The sequence below is a fragment of the Denticeps clupeoides genome, chromosome 3 (assembly GCF_900700375.1).
Source record: "Denticeps clupeoides chromosome 3, fDenClu1.1, whole genome shotgun sequence".
In the NCBI taxonomy this organism is placed as follows: domain Eukaryota; kingdom Metazoa; phylum Chordata; class Actinopteri; order Clupeiformes; family Denticipitidae; genus Denticeps; species Denticeps clupeoides.
Genome location: NC_041709.1, coordinates 5,169,902 through 5,191,024, shown reverse-complemented (window position 1 = coordinate 5,191,024; position 21,123 = coordinate 5,169,902). Strand labels below are relative to the sequence as shown.

General features: G+C 44.1%; 1 protein-coding gene across 3 annotated transcripts in view; it reads left to right on the top strand.

The window, feature by feature from the left end:
• Positions 1-18,603, top strand: part of LOC114786155 (mediator of RNA polymerase II transcription subunit 13-like) — a 69,252-nt gene extending 50,649 nt beyond the window's left edge. Inside the window, exons 5-31 of one of the 3 annotated variants that reach the window (XM_028973019.1) lie at positions 1,381-1,526; positions 2,019-2,219; positions 2,713-2,877; positions 3,952-4,099; positions 4,603-4,707; positions 5,008-5,679; positions 6,517-6,727; positions 6,819-6,897; positions 6,988-7,109; positions 7,389-7,488; positions 7,635-7,852; positions 8,376-8,581; positions 8,754-9,727; positions 10,209-10,388; positions 10,952-11,175; positions 11,346-11,550; positions 11,992-12,301; positions 12,725-12,983; positions 13,126-13,314; positions 13,456-13,679; positions 13,857-13,999; positions 14,095-14,253; positions 14,338-14,502; positions 14,858-15,024; positions 15,695-15,859; positions 16,699-16,811; positions 16,952-18,603. In XM_028973019.1, coding sequence (XP_028828852.1) covers positions 1,381-1,526; positions 2,019-2,219; positions 2,713-2,877; positions 3,952-4,099; positions 4,603-4,707; positions 5,008-5,679; positions 6,517-6,727; positions 6,819-6,897; positions 6,988-7,109; positions 7,389-7,488; positions 7,635-7,852; positions 8,376-8,581; positions 8,754-9,727; positions 10,209-10,388; positions 10,952-11,175; positions 11,346-11,550; positions 11,992-12,301; positions 12,725-12,983; positions 13,126-13,314; positions 13,456-13,679; positions 13,857-13,999; positions 14,095-14,253; positions 14,338-14,502; positions 14,858-15,024; positions 15,695-15,859; positions 16,699-16,811; positions 16,952-17,084 — 5,983 coding nt within the window. In that variant the 3' untranslated portion in view covers positions 17,085-18,603. Of the gene's footprint in view, positions 1-1,380; positions 1,527-2,018; positions 2,220-2,712; positions 2,878-3,951; positions 4,100-4,602; positions 4,708-5,007; positions 5,680-6,516; positions 6,728-6,818; positions 6,898-6,987; positions 7,110-7,388; positions 7,489-7,631; positions 7,853-8,375; positions 8,582-8,753; positions 9,728-10,208; positions 10,389-10,951; positions 11,176-11,345; positions 11,551-11,991; positions 12,302-12,724; positions 12,984-13,125; positions 13,315-13,455; positions 13,680-13,856; positions 14,000-14,094; positions 14,254-14,337; positions 14,503-14,857; positions 15,025-15,694; positions 15,860-16,698; positions 16,812-16,951 lie in introns of all 3 variants that reach the window. The other 2 variants (XM_028973020.1, XM_028973018.1) reach the window with 2 other exon arrangements.
• Positions 18,604-21,123: the final 2,520 nt, after the last annotated feature.

Below are 21,123 nucleotides of genomic sequence, written 5' to 3'. Positions count from 1 at the left end.
AAATGTATTCAATATTGTTGAAATGTAGAATGTTAAAGATGTATGTCAGTCATTATCTTTTCTAAGATCTCTAGATTCTTGTTAAGTGGAGCAGACGATTTCTCTCTCACACAGAAACACACAAAATACAGCTTTTCATCTAGTTTGTTACATTTGTCTGGTCCACATACAACCCAACACAACAGCAAATGACAAAAAGTAAGCTTTTCATAGCCCACAGGCTGAAACTGTGTGTGTGTGTGTGTGTGTGTGTGTGTGTGTGTGTGTTTGTGTGTGAGGGAGACTTGTGTGAGGAGAGATTTAATTTCAGATGCTAAAAGTGCAATGATTTGCCCTTGACTGCTGAGTTTAGGGTAGATTACACATAGGTGTAGGTAAAAATGCTTTGTGTGTGTGAGTGTGTTTTATGTGGTTTATGCGTACGGTAGATTAGTGTTCTGCCTGACTGGTGTAGAGAATATAAATAGTTCTTCATATGTTGTTATGAAGCAGTCAAGTGGGGCTGGTGAGGAAGAGGAAGGGGGAGTGGCAGAGAGAGAGAGAGAGGGATAGGAGTGTGTCACGAGTGTGAGTTGTGTGGAAAATTTATATATTTCCTCAGCTTATTCGCCACTGGGATCTGAATTATTTAAATGTGAGATGTAGTAGAGAAAGCCAGCAGCAGACTAATGCAGTGAGAACATCGCCAAGCCTGTGTGTGATTGTGTGTGTGTGTGTGTGTTTATATGTGTCTGTGTGTGTGTTATGACCACAGTGTTCTGTTTTTCTTGGTGAGCATGAGGAATGTCTATGTGCCACGGAGGCTGGCCTCGGATTCACTTGCAATAGCTCCCTCTACAGGTCATTTGCAGCACATCTCTTTTGGTTTAAATGACGTGTGGCTTTCAGCTGTTTGTTTTAAAAATACCTAATTCATTATTACAAAGATGTGACTCTTATGTAATGTAATAATAATGAAATCAAGTGTGATTTTTTTTTTCTGTTTAACCCATAACCCTTTTGTATTGGGGGATATAGCACAATTAGCAAAAATTTATTTTCTAATTATGACAAAGATTTCGCAATGGATTTAAACGCCATCATGGAAGTTAAATGATGGTTGGGATGATATTTTCTAAATGTTATATCAGCTACAGTATTACAGTTGTTAAATGGGTGTAATCTTACCTGTATTAACATGCCATTTCAGAACCAATGTCATAGGAGCATCAGATCACATGTTGTCACATGAGCTGCACGAAGAACTTTGCAGAATATTTAAAGTGTAATTTCTTCTGGGTTAGAGCAATTTATTATGATGCAATAATTATCCTTAAAGATTCCTCTGCTCAGTTTTTTTTAACGAAAGTGTTGTGACCTGCCCTTTACATCTCCCCCCAGTGAGCATTTGTCCTGTGCCTTCACCTTCTTCCTGCATGGGGAGAGCAATGTGTGCACCAGCGTGGAGATAGCCCAGCACCAGCCGGCCTACCACATCAGCACTGAGCATGTGCGACTGGCCCAGACCTCCTCCAGCCCAGTGCAAGGTGGCATACTCTGCACCGATTTCGTTTAGGACAGGCATTTATCTGTTATGTGTTAATAATGTGCTAGGGTGCTATAATGTAACCATTGTCCAATGGCATTGTCCTAACCAACCCTTATTCACATGGCAATTTATTTGAAACACTTTCCCTATTCTTGAGTGAGCCTATACAGCTCTGTGCCTCTTCTTTAATCCCTTCATCAGTGGACAGTTTCTGACCACAGCTGGCTGGATCTTTTGGATGTTGGTCTAATGACCAATGTGTAAAGACCCAATTAAAACATTGGCGTCAATGCCTTGCTACAGCTGAATCATGTGTGCGAAGGGCAACATTTTGTGACTAAACTTGTAAGGATAAGTGGCCAGACAGTGTATGTTTTGTTTTTTAAATAAAACGACTGGTGAGAAGTGTGTCTGCATATTGAGACACACTTTAATGTTTTTTTTTTTTTTTTTGTGTATATGTGTGTTTTATCTCTTCTCTCTGTGGCAGTGATTCTGAGTCCATACGGGCTGTGCGGCACACTCACGGGCCAGGCCTATAAGATGAGTGAGCCGGCCGTACGCAAGCTGATGGAGGAGTGGAGCCACTTCTACCCAACGGTGCTACGACGACGACAGGAGGCTGAGCGTGATGGAGCATCTGACTCCATCTGTGACCCAAACAGTCACGCCGCTGTGGAGGTCATTGTGGGTACGTGCGGACCTGATCTGGTTGATGTACACTGACACTGGCCTATGTATTTATTAATACAATACTGGCCTTTATTAATAAATACTGACCTTGTATTTTTTTTGTCGTTTTTTTACTTTTATTATTTTACTGTGTTATGTTGCTTTTAATACAACACAGCTTCTTGATGATATATCATATTTCATTGGAATTCATTGGAAATTTCACTGGAGTAGTGGTGACCTAATGGGTAAGGAAACAGACCTGTAATCAGAAGGTTGTCGGTTCGAATCCCAAACCGCCAAGGTGCCACTGAGCAAAGCACCATCCCCACACACTGCTGAAACCTGCTCATTTAGCTAAGATGGTTGTTGAGAGGAGGTGGGGTAGCCAGCAGCTAACTCGAAAGTCAGAACCACATCTGTTTGGTGTGTCCTGTTTTGTACGGGTGGATAATTATTATTGACAACATGGTTTTGGGTGGTAATTTGGTTTCTGTTTCTCTTCTTCCCAGGTGGTGTGAGAATGATCTACCCAGCAGCCTTTGTGCTCATCGCCCAGGGTGACCTGCCAGTGGAGCAGCCCCAGACAGCTCCAGGGACCCAGGGGGCCACAAGAGACCCAAACAGCTGCGGCATTCCCCTCACCCCACCCACCTCCCCTGAACAGCCCTGTACAGGTAACTCACCTCAGTTAAGAAGACCTTCTACCAAGTCCTCATAGGGAAATCTCCCCACTCAGCATATCCTCAAGTGGATGTTTTGGACTTAATGTATGGGTAGAGATTCACACATCCACATCCAATGGCCACAGGAACTTAAAACCTACATATTTAGTCAATTTGATTAAAACCAAAGTTTGTTCACTGTCAAAAAGCTTTTTTTCCCTGATTGTCCTTCTGTGAACGTGTGTCAGCTCTGCAGACTTTTTGGAGCATAGGGTCGGGGCATTTTTGCCATTACAGAAATCGATTCAGGATTGTCTCCTCTCTTATAGTCTTTGCTTAAGGGACCTAATATACCAACAGTCTTGAGCAAGAAATGTCGACTCAGGGCATGTAGGCAGAGCTTCTCCTGCCAAACCTGACAGAAACCTAAATATTGTGGTGTAAGTTATTATTAAAAGCAAATGGACTTTTGTTGTCTTTTGTCCCCGAAGCCTGGAGCTTACTGCAGTGTAATCACTTGTAACATAGACCTTCCTTTCAATGTAACTTGCTGTTTCTATTATGAAATTGCCCTGGCAATAGGAATCTGTGGAGTTATTATGTAAGCCTAAATGCTGTGTGAATAACTACACAGCTCCAGCCATTATAATCACCCCATTACTCCATCTCATTTACGCTCAGTCACAATGTGATCGTAGCCGCACTTGCTCTCATTGATTCATCTAATGACCCCAGCCGGCACCTATTTCTAAGGAAAGTAATAACCCGGCAGCCTCGTTCAGCCTAATCTCGACACAAGCACAAAACTATCATGTAATCCGCAGCCAGGCAGTAAGTAGCACAACCCTAATCTGCTCCCTTATTATATGGTGCAGAGTAATAGCCAAAGTGTACTGTATCAATGCTAAATGTGTTTTCCAAAAGACACTTCCTGGACCAGATGATCAGTGTCTTAATTAACAATTTGTGATGAATTGAACAGGAACGGGAAATTATCATTAGTTGCCCAAGCAACTTTTTTTGTAGGGATGCCTCTACGTCTAAGATTCTCTAAGATTCCCTTACATGTCTCGATATCTTCTGTAGGTGACAGTGTCTTTCAGACTGCGGTCTCCAATGTCCCCAGCCAAGAGGGAGGCATGATGCTCAGCCCAAAGCACGCTGGAAAAAAGCTGAGCAATCAGATGGTCCACCAAGCATGGAAGGAGTGCTTCCTAAACCAACTGCAGTGCAGGTATGACTCCAGATTAAGGCTGCTGCCAGAAATACAAAAATATCTATATGCTAATTATTTGGTAAATGTTATTCTTGTTGGGCAATGTTGGGCAATTCTAGAGCCATGGTAATGCCAATTACTTTGTCAATTTATGGTTTATGAATTAATATAATTAATTTAGAACACGAATTGAAGATGGTAAATGGAAGCTTTATGTGCGGTTAATGCACACGAACCGGATGATCAGTATGGCAATCAGACCACAGAATAAATATGGCTCTCAAACACTGTACACATACACAGTGCAAGTCAAAATGGATTATTACAATGATTTGTTCATGATTATGTATTACTTTAATGTATTTTTGACACAAATCTGCGGATGAGTGAAAGGTTGGCTGGATGCGAAGGAGTATTATGGTCTGTTTTGACAGCAGTGTCACCGCGGTAATATTGCTCTCGGAGCTTGTCATTTTGGCAGCCACGAAGGCACTACTGTCACTGTCCCTGTCTCCCCTCAGGTGCAGTCTGTCCAGCAGCATGACGCCCAAGAAGGAAGTGCCAAATGGGCTGACCACGTGGGACTTCACAGGCTCTGGGGAGCGAGTGCCCTGCAGCTGTTCTAGGTTGGCACCTTGTGTCCATTATCATGCCCATCCTGTCTCTTTAAAAAGCCAGAGCTGTTTGCTGTGCTGCCCAGCAACAGCAGAGTTCCACTGTTTGGAGGACAGGGACTCATAGGTCTAAGGCAATCCTTCCATCCATTTGCATATGCAGCATATTTGATTATGAAGCATTTGTTTTTCTGGGTTTGTGTAATTTCAGGATATATCTTCCAGTGGCTTAATGATGCTGAATTATCTGCCCTAGTTCTGCTCCTTTGGTGAGTGTTGCAAATGATGTTTTTCTCCTTCTCGTCTTTCAAGGTTAAAGCAGCACAAACAGCAGCAGGTTGGCTCGGCGGCTGCCAACTCTGCGTCAGGAGCCAACCCCACGCCACCTTCCTCCTCCTCCTCGTCTGTGCCAGCCCTGCCTCCGCCCACATCGGCCAAGCACAAGACCACCGAAAAGCCAGACAAGTCAGAAAAACTGGCCAAGCGAGCTGCTGTGACGCCCTTTCACCACCGTGTCACCATGGGACAGGAGTCCTACCCTGACCATGACTCCACACAGACAGGACCTCAGCTCGGCCTGGTTCCCCTGGACCCTCCTCTGGATCCACTTCCTGGGTGCAAGTACCCACCCAAGCCCATGCTGACCATGCGTAAAGAGCCATCGGAGTCCCTTATGCACTCGCCCATTTCCCCATTGCCTCCCACCCTAAGTCCTCACCCACGAGCGCAAGACCCAGAGGTGCTGGACACACCTGTTGGCTTACCTCAGTGTTCGGAGGGACCTCTGGGCCCCGGGTCCTTGGACCTGAGTGAGACATCACGGTACGTGGCCTCGTTGGGCCCAAGGGATGCAGGGGGAGGCTGGTGGAAGGGCTACAAGATGCCGTGTGCTCAGAAAAGTGAACTGAGACCCCCTGACCTGCCTTGTCCGGAGAGAGTGGAGAGCAAGAATGACACTGCCACAGATGGATCTGCACTGAAGAGGTGACACACACACACACACACACACATTATGTCACATTAGCCATATGGGTGCTTTTCCATTGTGCACTTCTAAATTGCTTTTTCATTTGGTTCTTGAGAACTGGAGTGGCTACAGTTCATTTACATCATTTTTTATTTACTTGTTTATCTGATGATATTAACTCAAGTAACACCAGGACATGCATGCACAGGTACATAAAGAAAGTGGTACTTTGTGGATCAGCTAGTGATTGGTGGATTTGTTGGGCTACCACCAAACATTCTGGGTTCTTTTAATTTCATCCTGCTTGTACCAGATTTCCTCCCCTGCTGGGAGGTGTGATCAATGCATGTGTTTCTTCATTATTTTTATTGCATTTGCTGTAGCGCTGTCGCCTGATAATGTGTTCCCTTAAAAATGGTGTCTCTGTGCTTTGCATCTGTGTTTATGGTGTAACACTCTGTGCGATTAACTATTCAGTGATGAAAAATGGTGCTAGACTAAAGGTGGACAGTCTTATCCATAAAGGGCCTATGTGTAGTGTTTTCCCTGCAACTCTAATTAGTTGTATCCATTTAGATGACTGACTAGCCATGAGTTGGACCAGTTCAATCACATTACTAACTGTCTACCAGACAGGTACAGGTTCCTACAAGAATAAACAATGAAAAAACTGTAATGACCATTTTGTAGTGTTAAAAGTTGGCCGAGAGAACCACAGCAAAGAGATCTCTCACAAACACTCACAATACAAACACACAACCACGTGCAAACACAGATATGCACAGACTCAAAGAGATTATTAACAAAATATTCAAGAAATAATAAAATAAAAAATGTTCTTGTTCTTCCACCAGACTGTTTACCAAGACACACAAGCGCTTTAAAATTAATGAGGAGCGACTAAGGGAGCACATCAGCACCTTGGGGCTTTTGCAGCCGGGTGTGGAGGCACTGGGTGATCCCGGAGATGACCCCTATGACTTCAAAGAGGGAGACATAGAGTACAGCTTCCCAACCTGCAAGAGACTGAAGGGGCAAAGCCGAGACCCCAGTCGGAAGAGCAAGGTTTGCATGTTCTATATTTATGTATAGAACATAAATATACATACTATAGAATGTCATTATTACACCTAACTTGGTTATCCATGATTCACAGGGAGAGGAGATGGTCAGCAATAGTGCAATGCATGATGGGAAAGATGCCATGTCTATATTCAACAGTGCGCCAAAATCAGGTAAGTCTGGTTAAGAGACAGGAGACACAAGTCCTGTTTCTTTATTGACTTTTTCAGTTGAAACTGAAGTTTCACCTCTAATTTTGGCAGAAGAGTCAGCTCAAGATGACGCAAGTGCGAAAGCCAACCCCTCTCTCACCAGGGAGACCGACCTGGTCGTCCTTTACTCTGACCTGGAGAACATATTTGATGAAGAGGAGGATGAACTCGGGGTATGCAACTTTGGGGCATCTTCCTTTTACTCCTTTTATTTTTTTTAAATCTGATATTTAATATCAGATATATAAAATATTTATGCATCATCCTGCCACTTTATTATGACTGTTTACATTATTGACATGTTTGAAATCAGCACAGTTAAGCTTAATGAGTAATCGAGAAAATAATTGAACATAATTGAATCTGAGTTACTGTGGCCTCTGTAGTCAAAAGTATGCATAAGTATGTTTAAGATGATCCAATAACCCACTCCCCAATGATTCCATGTTTAGGCCACAAACCCAAACCACCAGTTGACCCGGGCTACAGTGCATGGAGCAGAAGAGCGCCTCCTGGGGAAAGAAGGGAGAGTTGCAGTGCCATACCCCTCAAGTGAGCAGACATGCACACACACACTTTCACGCACACACTCATGAAGGTGCTATGTAAAGTAACAATCGTGAAAGAATCGGTGAGAAAAGCAGTGAAAAACAGTAACAGCTTTGGTTATCACTCTCTTCCCTCCCTCCTTTCAGCAGTAGCAGATCTCCAGCGCATGTTCCCCACGCCACCCTCTTTGGAGCAACACCCAGCCTTCTCGCCCATCATGACCTACAGGGACACTCCCAGTCAGGAGCCTCCCCCACCCTCCATGATGCTGGAGCACCCACAAGGACCCCTTTCCTGCAATCAGCTCACTGACTTCAGGATGGAGGTGGAGGAGGGCCTGGCCAGTCCCAAGCCTGAAGACATACGGGTGAGTGGAAAAACTTCATTACACATATGAGTATATTCATGGAATCGCATGACTTTTCTGCTCAGCCATCAAATATATTAGTATATTACAAATGCTTTTATACCCCAGGAAGCTGCTACATTTACATTTACAGTTTTTATCAGACGCCCTTATCCAGAGCGACTTACAATCAGTAGTTACAGGGACAGTCCCCCCCTGGAGACACTCAGGGATAAGTGTCTTGCTCATGGACACAATGGTATTAAGTGGGATTTGAACCTGGGTCTTCTGGTTCATAGGCGAGTGTGTTACCCAGTAGGCTACTACCACCCACCCTACTAAAACCTTGGTGGTCAAAATGATCTAAAAGATGTTTAGGATTATACTTTAGATTATACGTTAGATTATACTTTATATGATAGGGCACTAAGATAATATGAACATATATTTAGAATTATGGGATTCTATATAAGAAGCTTTTCCTCCCTCCACTCCATCTACCACAACACATTTGCATTGAGGTCTTCCCAATCCCCCCCTCCAGGACTTCTCATTTGTGTACCGTGTCCCCTCCGTCCAGCCACAGATGGGCTGCTCCATGTTTGCCCCACTGCGGACCCTCCCCAGCCAGTTCCTGCCACCCCTCAAGATCCCGGAGAACTGCTTCTACCGGCCATCCTGGGCCATGATGCCTAAGATGGAGCCGTATAGCCTCCAGCCCCAGGCCCCTTTCATCAGAGATGGATACGTGTAAGTTCAGCCCGGATCTTCTGTGTGGGTGTTTAAATTGTACAAGATTCTTTCTGAGACCCACAGCAAGTGGTTATTTTCACCATAGTGTTGATACGCTGCTCACGGTGCTGATATTGGTGATAATAGTATTTGATACAGTTTTAATAAAAGTGTTAATGGCTGTCTGCAGTAACTTGCCCAGTGTGAACACCCTGCTGGACCAGGACTATGGACAGATGAGTGTGGTGAGCGCGGCATCAGCAGGAACAGCAGGCGGTGTTCTCCCCTCTCCAGCCACACCGCGCTTCTCTGTGCCCACCCCACGCACTCCCAGAACTCCCCGCGGTGGACTGGGCACAGCTAGCGGGCAGGGATCGGTCAAGCAGGACGGGGGCGGCCCAGCTGGGCCGGGAACAGAACTGAGCTCGCCGGCCTCAACCCCAGCGTCGACCAGCCTGGCCCTGAGTTCGGTGGAGCAGATGCCCCCTGGGGGCCGTGGTTCCTTCCTCCTGCTGCCTGAGGCGCACAGCCTGTACACGGTGCTGCTGCTCTCAGACTCGGTGCTGGACGTGTTCAAAGACCGCAACTTTGACAGCTGTTGCATCTGCGCCTGCAACATGAATGTGAAGGGTGCTGACGTGGGCGTGTACATCCCCGACTCCACCCGCGAGGACCAGTATCGCTGCATGTGTGGCTTCAGCGCCATCGTCAACCGTTGCCTGGCTCACGGCACGGGTCTCTTCCTCGAAGACGAGCTTGACATCTTCGGTCGGGGCTCAGAAGTGGGCCGAGCAGCGGAGCGCCGGCTGGCGCTGTGCCGGAGGGAACCCCCCATCGGGGAGACAAAGACGGTGCGGGGGTCTAAACGGACGCAGCAGGAGGCTCCGATGTCGGTGATGGTGCTCCTGCAGGAGCAGTGCTCCCAGCCCATCTCATCCCTGGCCTCGCTGCACCTGTCACCCGCCTGTTCGTGCCATGGCCGGCGGGGGGCGCTGCTGCAGAGCTGGGCAGCTGACAAGCAGTGGGCGGATGAGAGTGACGCGTGTGTAGAGTGCTATAACGCACTGGTCCAGGGCCAGCAGTATGTGGACAACCCAGCCGGAGGGAAGGTGGACCCTGCTACAGTCAGGAGCAGCGCCCTGCATTCCTGGCCAAACACGAACGGTGAGTCCAGCTGTGGTTCAGATCGGGAGAGGTCAGGGTTCCTAGGCTCTTGGCCTCTCTGTGATGGCTGAGGTTGACCTACTATAGATAAGAAACAGGTTTTCTTTAGACCTGAGCTGCGGTCTAAAGAGCCATCTGGCTCTGGTGCCGTTTAGATAGTTATCATCATACCACTTGAATACAACTGAAATGTAGCTGATAGACTTTTTTCTGGGCCTGACTGTTTTCAGTAAAAAATCCCGTATAGATCCTGTCTGCAATCACCTAACAATTAAACAATTTTCAATAATAAGAGCATGGTTCCGATTCCAACTATTATTTAGTAATTGTCAATAATTTGTGTATTTTTCTTGTTTTTTTTTCCTTCGTAGGATCCAAATGTTCCAAATTTGAATGTTATTATTATGTGAAGCCAGAGAAGGCTTTTTAATGTGGGTATATATGTTTGATTGTGAATGTTCGTCCCTGTGTGTGTCCTCAGTGTTGGACATCAGCATGCTGTCCTCGCAGGACGTTGTGCGCATGCTGCTATCTCTGCAGCCATTCCTGCAGGACGCCATACAGAAGAAACGCACTGGTCGGACCTGGGAGAACATCCAGCACGTGCAAGGCCCACTCACCTGGCAGCAGTTCCACAAGATGGCTGGCCGGGGATCCTACGGTCAGAGCCTCTCTAAATAGAATGTAACAAGTGGGCTATGCACAAGCTTCTAAATAGCCCATTAAAAAAACTATACTGGCTATAGTGTTGTACTTACTGGGCCAGTATGTACTACATATTATGTAGTATAGTCTTTTGGCGTGGTGTGTCCTGCATTCAGTCTTTATTGTTGTATTGCAGCATGTGAATTAGAATGTTAGCTAATGTTTGCTAGTGAGCTTCCATGTTTTTTTTTATTAAGTTCACCTAGTTTATTATTTTATTCGGTTTTACCCCCAATTTAAACTAATAAGATAACCAGAAGTAAAATAAATAAGTATTGCTACATATAAGCAGTATTTAGTGCCTTTTAGTCCAAATGCTATGTCAAATGTCATGACTAATGGTTGTGTGGAAACAATCTTTATTGTATTCATTTGTTGTAGAGTTAACTTAAAGTTTTTTGTAAATATAAAATGTAGTTAAATCACCAGCAGGCATTCCCTAGTCTGTTTAGGTATAGTTATGTCGACCTGTTTGTTCACCAAATAAGATGGAGTTGCTGTTAATGTATCTGCCCACAGGTTCGGAAGAATCGCCCGAGCCCCTGCCTATCCCTCCGCTGTTGCTAGGCTATGATAAAGACTTCCTGGCTCTGTCTCCCCTGGCTCTGCCCTTTTGGGAAAAGCTCCTGTTGGAGCCGTACGGGGGCCAGCGTGATGTGGCCTTCCTGGTGCTCTGCCCCAACAGCTCCAGCCTGCTGGCCGCCGCTCGCATCTTCTTCCAAGACCTCAGTACTGTTTACGAGGTCCGTAATAAACCGGTCATGTTAAATATGTTCTCAGATACTACAGCACCACTTTTTCATGTGGTTTATTGACATCATAAATTACATTCCAACAATCTGGGATGGTGAAATAGATGAAATCCATCAAATTGACAGGCATCTTCACGGTCTGCCTCTGATCTCCATTGTAGACTTGTCGGCTGGGGAAGCACCGGCCTCTGGCAAAGGTGTCTCGGGATGGCTTGGTACGGGTGGGAACGACAGAGCCCGAGCAGGCGGAGGAGGAGGAGGAGGAACAGGTGGAACAGTGGTTCACGGGGCCCTGGAGCGGTCAGCACCAGCAGGACAATCTCAACAAGCTGAGGCTGTACTCTCAGGCCTGCAGGCATCATCTCGGTGAGCAAATGGATACAGGCTGAGATGGAAAAGAGCTCTAAAATGTGACATTAATATTAATATTCTGCTACAAGAGGGCTGTTTTATCTTTACCAGTTACCACATCAAACTTAGCCAAGGTATACATTTTTAAGTGCTGATGTACAGTTCATTTCAGAGAAATATTCTCAGATGTGTGATCTCTTTTAATGCAAAAAAAAAACTGAGCATATCATATCGGAATATGATGAACTTGAATCATATTTTGACTTACAACCAGACATTTTATGACTGACAAGTAAAACAGGTTTGGCCTAGTGGATAAGGAAACAGAACTGTAATCGAAAGGTTGTCGTTTCAAAAGGGTGATGGGCTAAATGCAGAGGATGCATTTTCGTCTCACAATGACAATCACAAAAAAATATATATCTCTCTCTCTCACTGTCTCTCTCTGACTGTCAGCTCCCCAGCTCTCTGGTCTTTCATTGGACAGCACCCTCCTGTTACCTCCAAAACCCCAGCCTCCTCCAGCTCCGGCAGCCTCATCCCAGCCAGCTTCTTCCTCAGCCCACAGTACCCAGTCAACATCAGGGCCCGTGATCTCAGATGGGGACACTGCCGTGTCCCAAAACACAGGCAGCTCGTCCACCCCAATGGGACCAATGGCAGGCCAGTTGTCCAGTGCAGAGGTTCCACAGGGGCCCAGCAGTGAGGTCAAGAGTGGGCCCAACTTCACAGCCCCCCCATCCCAACCTGCTGAGAACGCAGAGAGGTGAGACCACGGTTACCGTCAGCTTCATAAAATGTAAAACCACCCACCAAACCTTCAGCATTCACCTACACTGGATGTTGTTTATGCTTTTCATGCCCTTTCATGATGTGTCATGTGGCACCGAGTGACTTTTTGCTGATTGCATTTGCTGAGAACCTTAATACCGATGGGAACAAAATGTAAAAATTCACTCAATGCCTTCCTCAGGCTGCTTCCGTTAGGGGTCGTCTCTGTGGATCAACCGGTCTGGTTGTCCACATAACTGATTCGTCAAAAGTTTTACACCGGACGCCTGCCATGGCTGCCCACTGCTCGCTCAGGGTGTTGGGTTAAATGCAGAGGACAAATTTCACTGTGTGCACCGTGTGCTGTGCTGCTGTGTATCACATGTGACAATCACTTAACTTTCTCTCTCATTTGTAGCTCAGGGGAGCGGGAGCGCATCGGCATCCCCACAGTGGCTGAGTCAGCAGACAGCCACGGCCACCCGCCCGCCATCGTACTGTACGTGGTGAACCCCTTTCCGTGCACGGGTGGGAGTGGTGGAGTGGGGGGTGGAGCTGGCGAAGGGGAAGAGGAGGAGGTGGAGTCAGGTAGTGTCTGGCTGTTGGCGCTGCTGCGCTGCTACACCGAGCTGCTCCAGCTGCTGCCGGAAAGCATGAGATCTGCTCTGGTGCTGGAGGTCAGTAATCCATAAAGGCTTTTCTACTTCTGTGGAACCCAGTAGTAAATTGAGATTATAAATGACCGTCTTCGTGTTCTACAACTTATTTTGGTGCATTTTGAGCATCGTTTGCTGGAGCTAACTGCTGAATCTGTGTCAGGTGGTCCCATGTCAGTATCTACTACAGCCAGCCAGTGGAGAGAGTCCATTGTACCTGCAGCACCTTCGATCTCTGGCCTTCTCCACCTACTCTCAGTGCCGTCGGCTGCTGCCCACACAGACACACATTAAGTCCCTCACCGGATTCGGCCCTGTCTCCACCATCGACTCCATACTCAGGAACCCTGAGGTGGGCTTTTTCTTTCTCTTTGTAAATGTACTTTTAAACTTTTCTGTCACATTGTACTTTTGACCATAGCCACTCAAAATGTTCCATGGAAGTGCTCTGCTAAATATACCTGTGTTAAATGGACCCTGTTGACTTTTCCAGAACACCAGGCCCATTAACTTGTACACTCCTCCATTCGTCCTGGGCCCCACGCGTACAAAACAGCCCGAGCCGGGGGAGGTGTGGGCCGAGAGCGCACCCCGATATAATGTGCTCTTTGTTGGATACTGCCTCTCCCATGACCAGCGGTGGATACTGGTGTCCTGCACTGACCAGCAGGGGGAACTGCTGGAGACATGCGTCATCAACATCGATGTGCCCAACAGGTATAGCCTCGCTGATTTCAGGAGAGTTTTGTTTTAAAGCAGCTGCACATATGTTAGTTCAGTCATTACCAGTTTTAGAGCTACTCCAATGATGTAGGTCTGCTCTACCGATTTTGGGAGCCACTGGGCTAGTCTGTCAATGTTATAAAGCATTAAAGCCACAAACTTATTCCTCAGATCACGCCGGCCTAAGTTTTCACCACGAAAAATGGGTCTACAGAAACTATGGGAGTGGTGTATAGGAATCATCCAGATGACATCACTACCATGGAGGATTGTGATTGGTCGCCTTGGTCGATTAGGACATGGTGAATTGAAGGGTGAGACCACAAAGTTTTTTTAGAGTATTTAATAATGTAATGCTAATTTGGTTAACATATGTTTAATTCTGTGTTTTATCCATATACCACCCCAGATTGGAGTGTGTTATTGGGGGAGCATTCCCTGCACTCCATCAGTCGGCAGCTACGAGAAGCATGTCGCATGTGTGGCATCTCTGCTGCTGACTCGCCATCCATTTTAAGCGCCTGTCTGGTCTCCATGGAGCCACAGGGCTCTTTTGTTGTGATGCCAGGTGTGAATATGTTACTCTTTTCATAGTGTGTTATACTATGTTATAGTTATTCTATGGTGTCTAAACACGTGTTTCTGTGTGCAGATGCTGTGACGATGGGCTCAGTATTTAGTCGTGGGCCGACCCTCAACCTGCAGACTTCTCAACTCAACACACCGCAGGACGCCTCGTGCACGCACATCCTGGTCTTCCCCACGTCTGCCACCATCCAGGTTGCTCCAAGCTCCTACCACACGGAGGACAACCCAGGTACTGAGCCAAGCGCACCTGAGACTCCAGTCGCTCCACTCACGGACTTACGATCTGCATGGGAACTAATTATTTAGACACAGAAAATAACATGTTTACACTTGTATATGAATCTTATCTGGATTTTGTTGAAATGTGGTAGTTTCCATTGTAAACAGCAGAGGGTGCTCTTAATTCATGTAATTTGTCTGTACAAGTTAGTTTATTTGGTGTGTAAATTATTAAAAGTTAACAGATGTTAAGTTGGGGTGTCTAACTTATATATATGTGTGTCTATATGTCCTGCCATATGTTGCTGCTGTAACTTGCTTGGCTAGTAGTAATACAGCAGCATGACTTCCTCTCCTCCATGCAGATGACATGTTTGGCCTTCCCTTCCCGGATGAGCTGGAAAATGACATTGGGCACGATGACATGATGTTGCTCACAGGCAACCTGCACCCTTCACCCAACACCTCCCCTGTACCCTCACCCGGCTCCCCCTCCAGCATGGGTGTGGGCTCCCATTTTCACCACACAAGGGTGAGTTCTGAGGCTCAGGGCTGAGACAGTAAACATTAGTAGTCATAATTAATAAACTAGATTAATTAATTAATTAATTAATTGATTGATTGATTGATTAAGATTTACACCTTTGTGCTTTGTAATTACATAACCAACCATGTGCAATGAATTGTTGCTTTCTGCTGTTCATGCTTATGTTCAAGTTGGGCGTGTGTATCTCATAACCAAAGGGTTGTGCATTCATATCCTGAACTGCCATGGTTTTCCTCCCCCACACACTGCTCCCCCGTGCCTTTCATGGATGCCCACTACTCACTAAGGGCGATGGGTTTAAAGCAGAGGACACATTCCATTGTGTCCACTGTGTGCTGTACTTGCTGTGCATCACAATCACAAAACAATAACTTCATATTGATTTAAGGTTTAGTTCATTTGAGGATGGATGAACAGATGACGATGCACCACAAATAGCAACACAACAACAGTAATCCTCTAATGGTGTTCTGACAAACTGCTGTGGTTTCAGAGAAACACAAATGGCAACAGACAAAAGGAACAAACTCAGCCAGACAGCACAGCTACAGAAACTATGGGACTGATTCATTTCTCTGCAGTGTTCTTGTACTGGCTGCAAAGTGTCGACTGTTTATGTGTGTATGTGTATGTGTGTGTATCTGTGCATGTACAGAGTCATGGAGAGAGGCTGCTGTCCAGGGAGTCACCGCCAGAGGAGTTGAAGCAACAGCCTCTGGCTCTGGGCTACTACGTGTCCACAGCCCAGGCTGATGGTCTTCCTCACTGGTTCTGGGCATCCTGTCCCCAGGCACAGAACCAGTGTCCACTCTTCCTCAAGGTCACCTGCTTCTTAACCAGTTCTCTAACCATCTGTTGTAATAACTTTCAAAATTACACAACCAGTCAAATGTTCCAACCCAGCTAATGATTCATGTATGGGTCCTCTTTTTATGACTATGTTTAAATTGTTTAAAAAATTACCCTAAACTATTAAATAATGGCAACATTGCTGTGATGGCAACATTTCAAAATCTGAGCGTCAACAACTTAAGGTAGACAATGGGGGTGGTTTTCAGCAGTCCTGAGAGAGTCCCCATCACTGGATAAAACAGCATTTTATTCAGTGATGTTAATGAACATCTCATGAAATTGCTAATGATGATGTCTGCAAAACAGTTATGAACAGAGATGAAGAGGAAACATGTACTCTGAAGAATCTGATTTATGAAACATTCATCATTTTCAAACTTTCTTTCCCCATAGTGGTAGCAGCCTAGTGGGCAACACACCCACCTATGAACCAGAAGACCACTAAGTCACAGATTGTAACCCCCACTTACTGCCATTATTTCCCTGCGCAAGACACCTAACCTTGAGTGTCTCCAGGGGGCAGTCTTTGTAACTATTGATATCAAGTTGCTCTCTTGATAAAGATGAATGATAAAAGCCAGAAAAATACTTTTTTTTTTTTTTTTTTACATTTATAGCATTTATCAGATGCCCTATCCAGAGTGACTTACAATCAGTAGTTACAGGGACAAACTCCCTGGAGGGTTAAGTGTCTTGCTCAGGGACACAGTGGTAGTAAGTGGGGTTCGAACCTGGGTTGTCTGGTTTGACTTGAAGCGTGCCTTTGTGGTATGTGTTTGTATTAACTGTATTTTAATGTCTTATTAGGCTTCCTTGCATCACCACATCTCTGTGGCTCAGACAGATGAGCTGCTGTTCAGTAAGAGCTCCCAGAGAAGCCCCCACCCTTTGGATTCAAAGACCACGTCTGATGTGCTCAGGTAGAGTTTACATGAACTTACTCTTTCTCGTTGTCTGAAGAACAAAGTGTTTAAAAGTTCATGTTTATTGCAGTAGCTTGAAGGCCAGTGCTGCATTAGTGCTGGAGTAATTCTTTCTTCGTCTGTATTTCTCGGTGCAGGTTTGTGTTGGAGCAGTACAATGCCCTCTCCTGGCTGACCTGCAACCCTGCCACTCAAGACCGCCGCTCCTGCCTGCCTGTGCACATGACTGTCCTCACACAGATGTATAATGCCATCCTCAATATGCTGTAGTGGCAGAGGGGTGGAGACTCACAGACTCTTCTCATCACTGCCTCCGGAAAAGGAAGCCCAGGGGAAAACCAGGCTCTCGGTCCAGACTGAAGTTGGTGGAGGCGTATGTAGACAGTATCCCCGGTGCCTCAGACACAAACTGCCAGACCTCCGGACTCAGTCTGCGCCATCTATACCCTTTAAACCCATTCCTCCAGCCACTCTTGTGCCAACGGGTACTGCATTGTTGAGGGAAAACCAAGGCTGATCCTGAGATATGAGGAGGAAGATTTAAAGAACGATGCTTTGAATGGTTCCGTGTTTGGATTACCAGTGAGTAACGTCCAGTCCATTACAACTCTGACACTGTCTGTGATAGCCAGTGTCTCTTCTCCAAAGGAGGACCTTCATCCAAACTGGAGAACACACCACACCTGGTCTCCAACAGTTATGTTTTACTGGTGTTTATATCACTGTTCACAATTGTCATGTTGGGCATTTAGCTGTTTTCCCATCATTTAGCAAAGACATAATATTCTCCTCTGAATTCAAACATGTCAAAATGGCACTTTTAAGCTAATGTTTTTATGGTTGTAGATAAGAACACATTTAATGATATTTGACAAAAATCTCAATTAAAATTGTTTATAGTGTAAAACCAACATTTTAAAATATTAAGACTATTTTTATTAATGAAAAGAAGAAAATAATAAATAAAAACAAATCCCAAATTTAAATACAATTGCCTTGGGGTCACACATTTTAAAGAGTTACAAAAATGTTGCCATATCAATATATAATATTCAATTGTAAATTTATATCTAGATATCTAGTGGAAACAGCCGCAGGTGGGTAAATGATGAAGGTAGTAGTTTACACAACAGTTTGAGGCAAATACGGTGCAAATATTTTATCATAAAATACTTTTCATTTGGTCCTATACTTTTTATTGTTAGTTAAAATTTTTATTTAAGGCATTAAGTTAATAAACTAAACAATGCAGGAAAGATATATTCATGAAGTGTTCATCTTTTACTGCAGAATAAACTTGAACTAGGCAATAGATTAAAACAACTGTATGTATTTGAGTATTAAAATATTGAATATTTAACTAATATGCATTATTTTTTGAGGCGACTCAAAAGGATGTCAAGCAAATTGTCACTATAGCCTGTGTTTCTGCCTCCTCTACCGATGCAGTCTTGCAATTTGTACAATTCCTTGCATGTCTGTATATACACTTTTCAGCTGTGCATTTTTAAAATATATATTTCGGAAAGCTGTACATTTCATTCCAGTTTGATTTATTTTGTTGTATGTGATTCTTTTTGGTTTTGCTGTGGGCTTTTTTAAATATAAATATATATAATATATAAGCCTCATTCAAATACAGCCAAGGGTGCATTGCCAATAATTGTACACTTTGGTACAGTCAAGGGCAAATTTGTTTGTCATTGAATATCAGTCAGATCTGACTTGGTGTAGAGGTCTGTATCTTTTACACTTCTTTTTTAGTAAATTATTAAATCCTGGAAAATTGGATGTGTCTGGAGTCTTCATGCAAGAGCATTCTGACCCATCTAACTCTTTATGCATTGTTCTGCCATTCCACTTATTTCAAGCAAATGTAGCTTGTTGTAATTACTTAAAATATAAAATACACCTGGTTTGGGTAAGAGAGGCGTGGGCGATTCTTCAGAAAAGCAAAAAAACATTCACAATCTCACATCAACAATAAGTTCAAACACTACTGTATCCAATAAGAGGTCTTTTATGCCTGATTATTAATATAATGCCTGTAAACTAGACCTTTAACTCATTTTGAAGTTACTGTTTAATACAAACTAAACATAATTCATAATTACATTAAATATCTTATGCAGTGTAATATTCACATTTTGTACATTATTTATTTATTTTTTTTTGTAAATGGTACCCCTGTCCCTTGGGTTTACTGTCATTTCCACCATATGCAAATATTCTGGTATCATTGTTTTACAATTTATATAATTATCATAGCAACAGTGACTCAATTGGGTAAATGTATGCTGGAGAAAAGAGTGGCCTACATGGGATTAATAAAATAAAACATTCAAGGTGAGTATTTCTTAGATAAATAGCTTGTATATCATGAAAGTATAAAAAGTATATATTTCCTCAATTTTGGTTTTGTAGTTTAACAGCTACCCTTGTATTGTTGCTGAACTCTTAAATCGGATGGATCAAGGTACCTGGTCCTGCTCAGCCTTGTACCCTTTAACATGATTATTGTGTAATATAGGTGTAGCAATTCATAAAATCCACATGTCGTTTTATTCGGTGACGTTACAAATTGATGCAAGTTCTATACAGTAATAACTGTGTTTGAAACACATTTACATTTACGGCATTTATCAGATGCCCTTATCCAGAGTGACTTACAATCAGTAGTTAGCAACTTAGGGTTAAGTGTCTTGCTCAGGGACACAATGGTAGTAAGTGGGATTTGAACCTGGGTCTTCTGGTTCATAGGCGAGTGTGTTACCCACTAGGCTGCTACCACCCTAATACAAAACACAGTACAAAGGCACCACATTTACATAGTTTACATCACTTCCTGTAGATGCACATGAAATTATAGATTGCACTCACTGGTCAAAAGTGTGGCAACAACGCCAGATAGGCCTCTATACGAACCTTTTTATTCAAAAAGTCTAGATCAATTCGCACACTATGCTAAAGTGCGTGCATCACATCAAAATGTCATCAAAGAGTCGAAGGTTGTCCCAAGGACACTGAAATTTGAGTATGCATCTGAATATCCTCAAATGAAGAGAATAGGGCCATTTTGGACCCTATAGACTGGATGTACACCTCATCTAATTGCATGAGCCATTCACAACATTTGACCCCCACTGAACCTTGTCCAGTTTTTATGGAGCAATCTCATTGTCAAGCAACAAAGCAGCCTGAATATACTAACAGACACACACACACATTCACTAGCAGAAACATGACCGTATAGTGCTCTTGACTGTGAAAATGGCCATTGGAGGCTTGAAGTGTCCATTTTCGAAGATCAGGGTCAAACCAAAGTGGCCAAAGGCCTTTCCAGAAGTGGTACAAGGGGAGTAAAAACCTTCAAATATCTGAATGAAGAAGATTATCTCATATAAATGAATTTAATAGACCATGAGGCAATTCACAATACAGATTTTTTTTCTGCAAGGCCAAATAAGAAAAAAACTAACTAAATTACATTGATGATTTAAACTAATTTTGTCGTACAAATCGTCTAATGACAGCCCCTTCCCCTGATTTCCATGGAATGCTATTAGAATTTTTTGCTACATGCACACACGCCATCATGCCACAAAACCCTTCATTTGCTTCCATTTGTTTAAATCATCAATGTAATAGCAATATTTTTAAATGTATATGCAATTTTTTTTATCCTTTACCTATGTTTTCTACAGCAGTGTTCTTCGTGTGTTGCTGAAGCATTGAATAAATGCACATGCCCCCGTGAAGCGCATTGTCACATTCTTGCATCTTGCTGCTAAGATGTATTTTAAAGCTCCTAACCTATAGGGTTTTCTGGAAAAGTGGTTAAATGCACACGTGGAGACAAGAAGTGGGATGCAAAGTGGCTGATCTGGTCTGAGGTGCTCTGTTTCTGTTTTCTTTTTCTTTGGAGCATGGACATTTTCAGCTTCTTCCTAACATTCATGTTGTCCAAAACAGAATTATTTTTAAATTTGAGCTTGGCACTGCTCAAATGAAGGATGGGCCCGAATCAAACCCCATCCTGTTACCATAGTGACATGGAGCTCTTGGCCTTTGTTGAGCTTTTAGGAAGGGCTCTTAGGCTAAACACAAAAGGAGAGGAGCACTTCCTCTGCTGGCAGTTCTAATTGAACCTTTCTGGTCGAATGTTTCATTTTCTCCAAGTTCAGAGACATTTAACTCACCAAGTCAGCTGTGTCCCTCCTACAAATTCATTCTAAGAGGTATGCAGGGAAGGCAGCAACGAAAGCACAATTCACACCGCATCCAGTTGATCAATCAAGCTGTTATGATT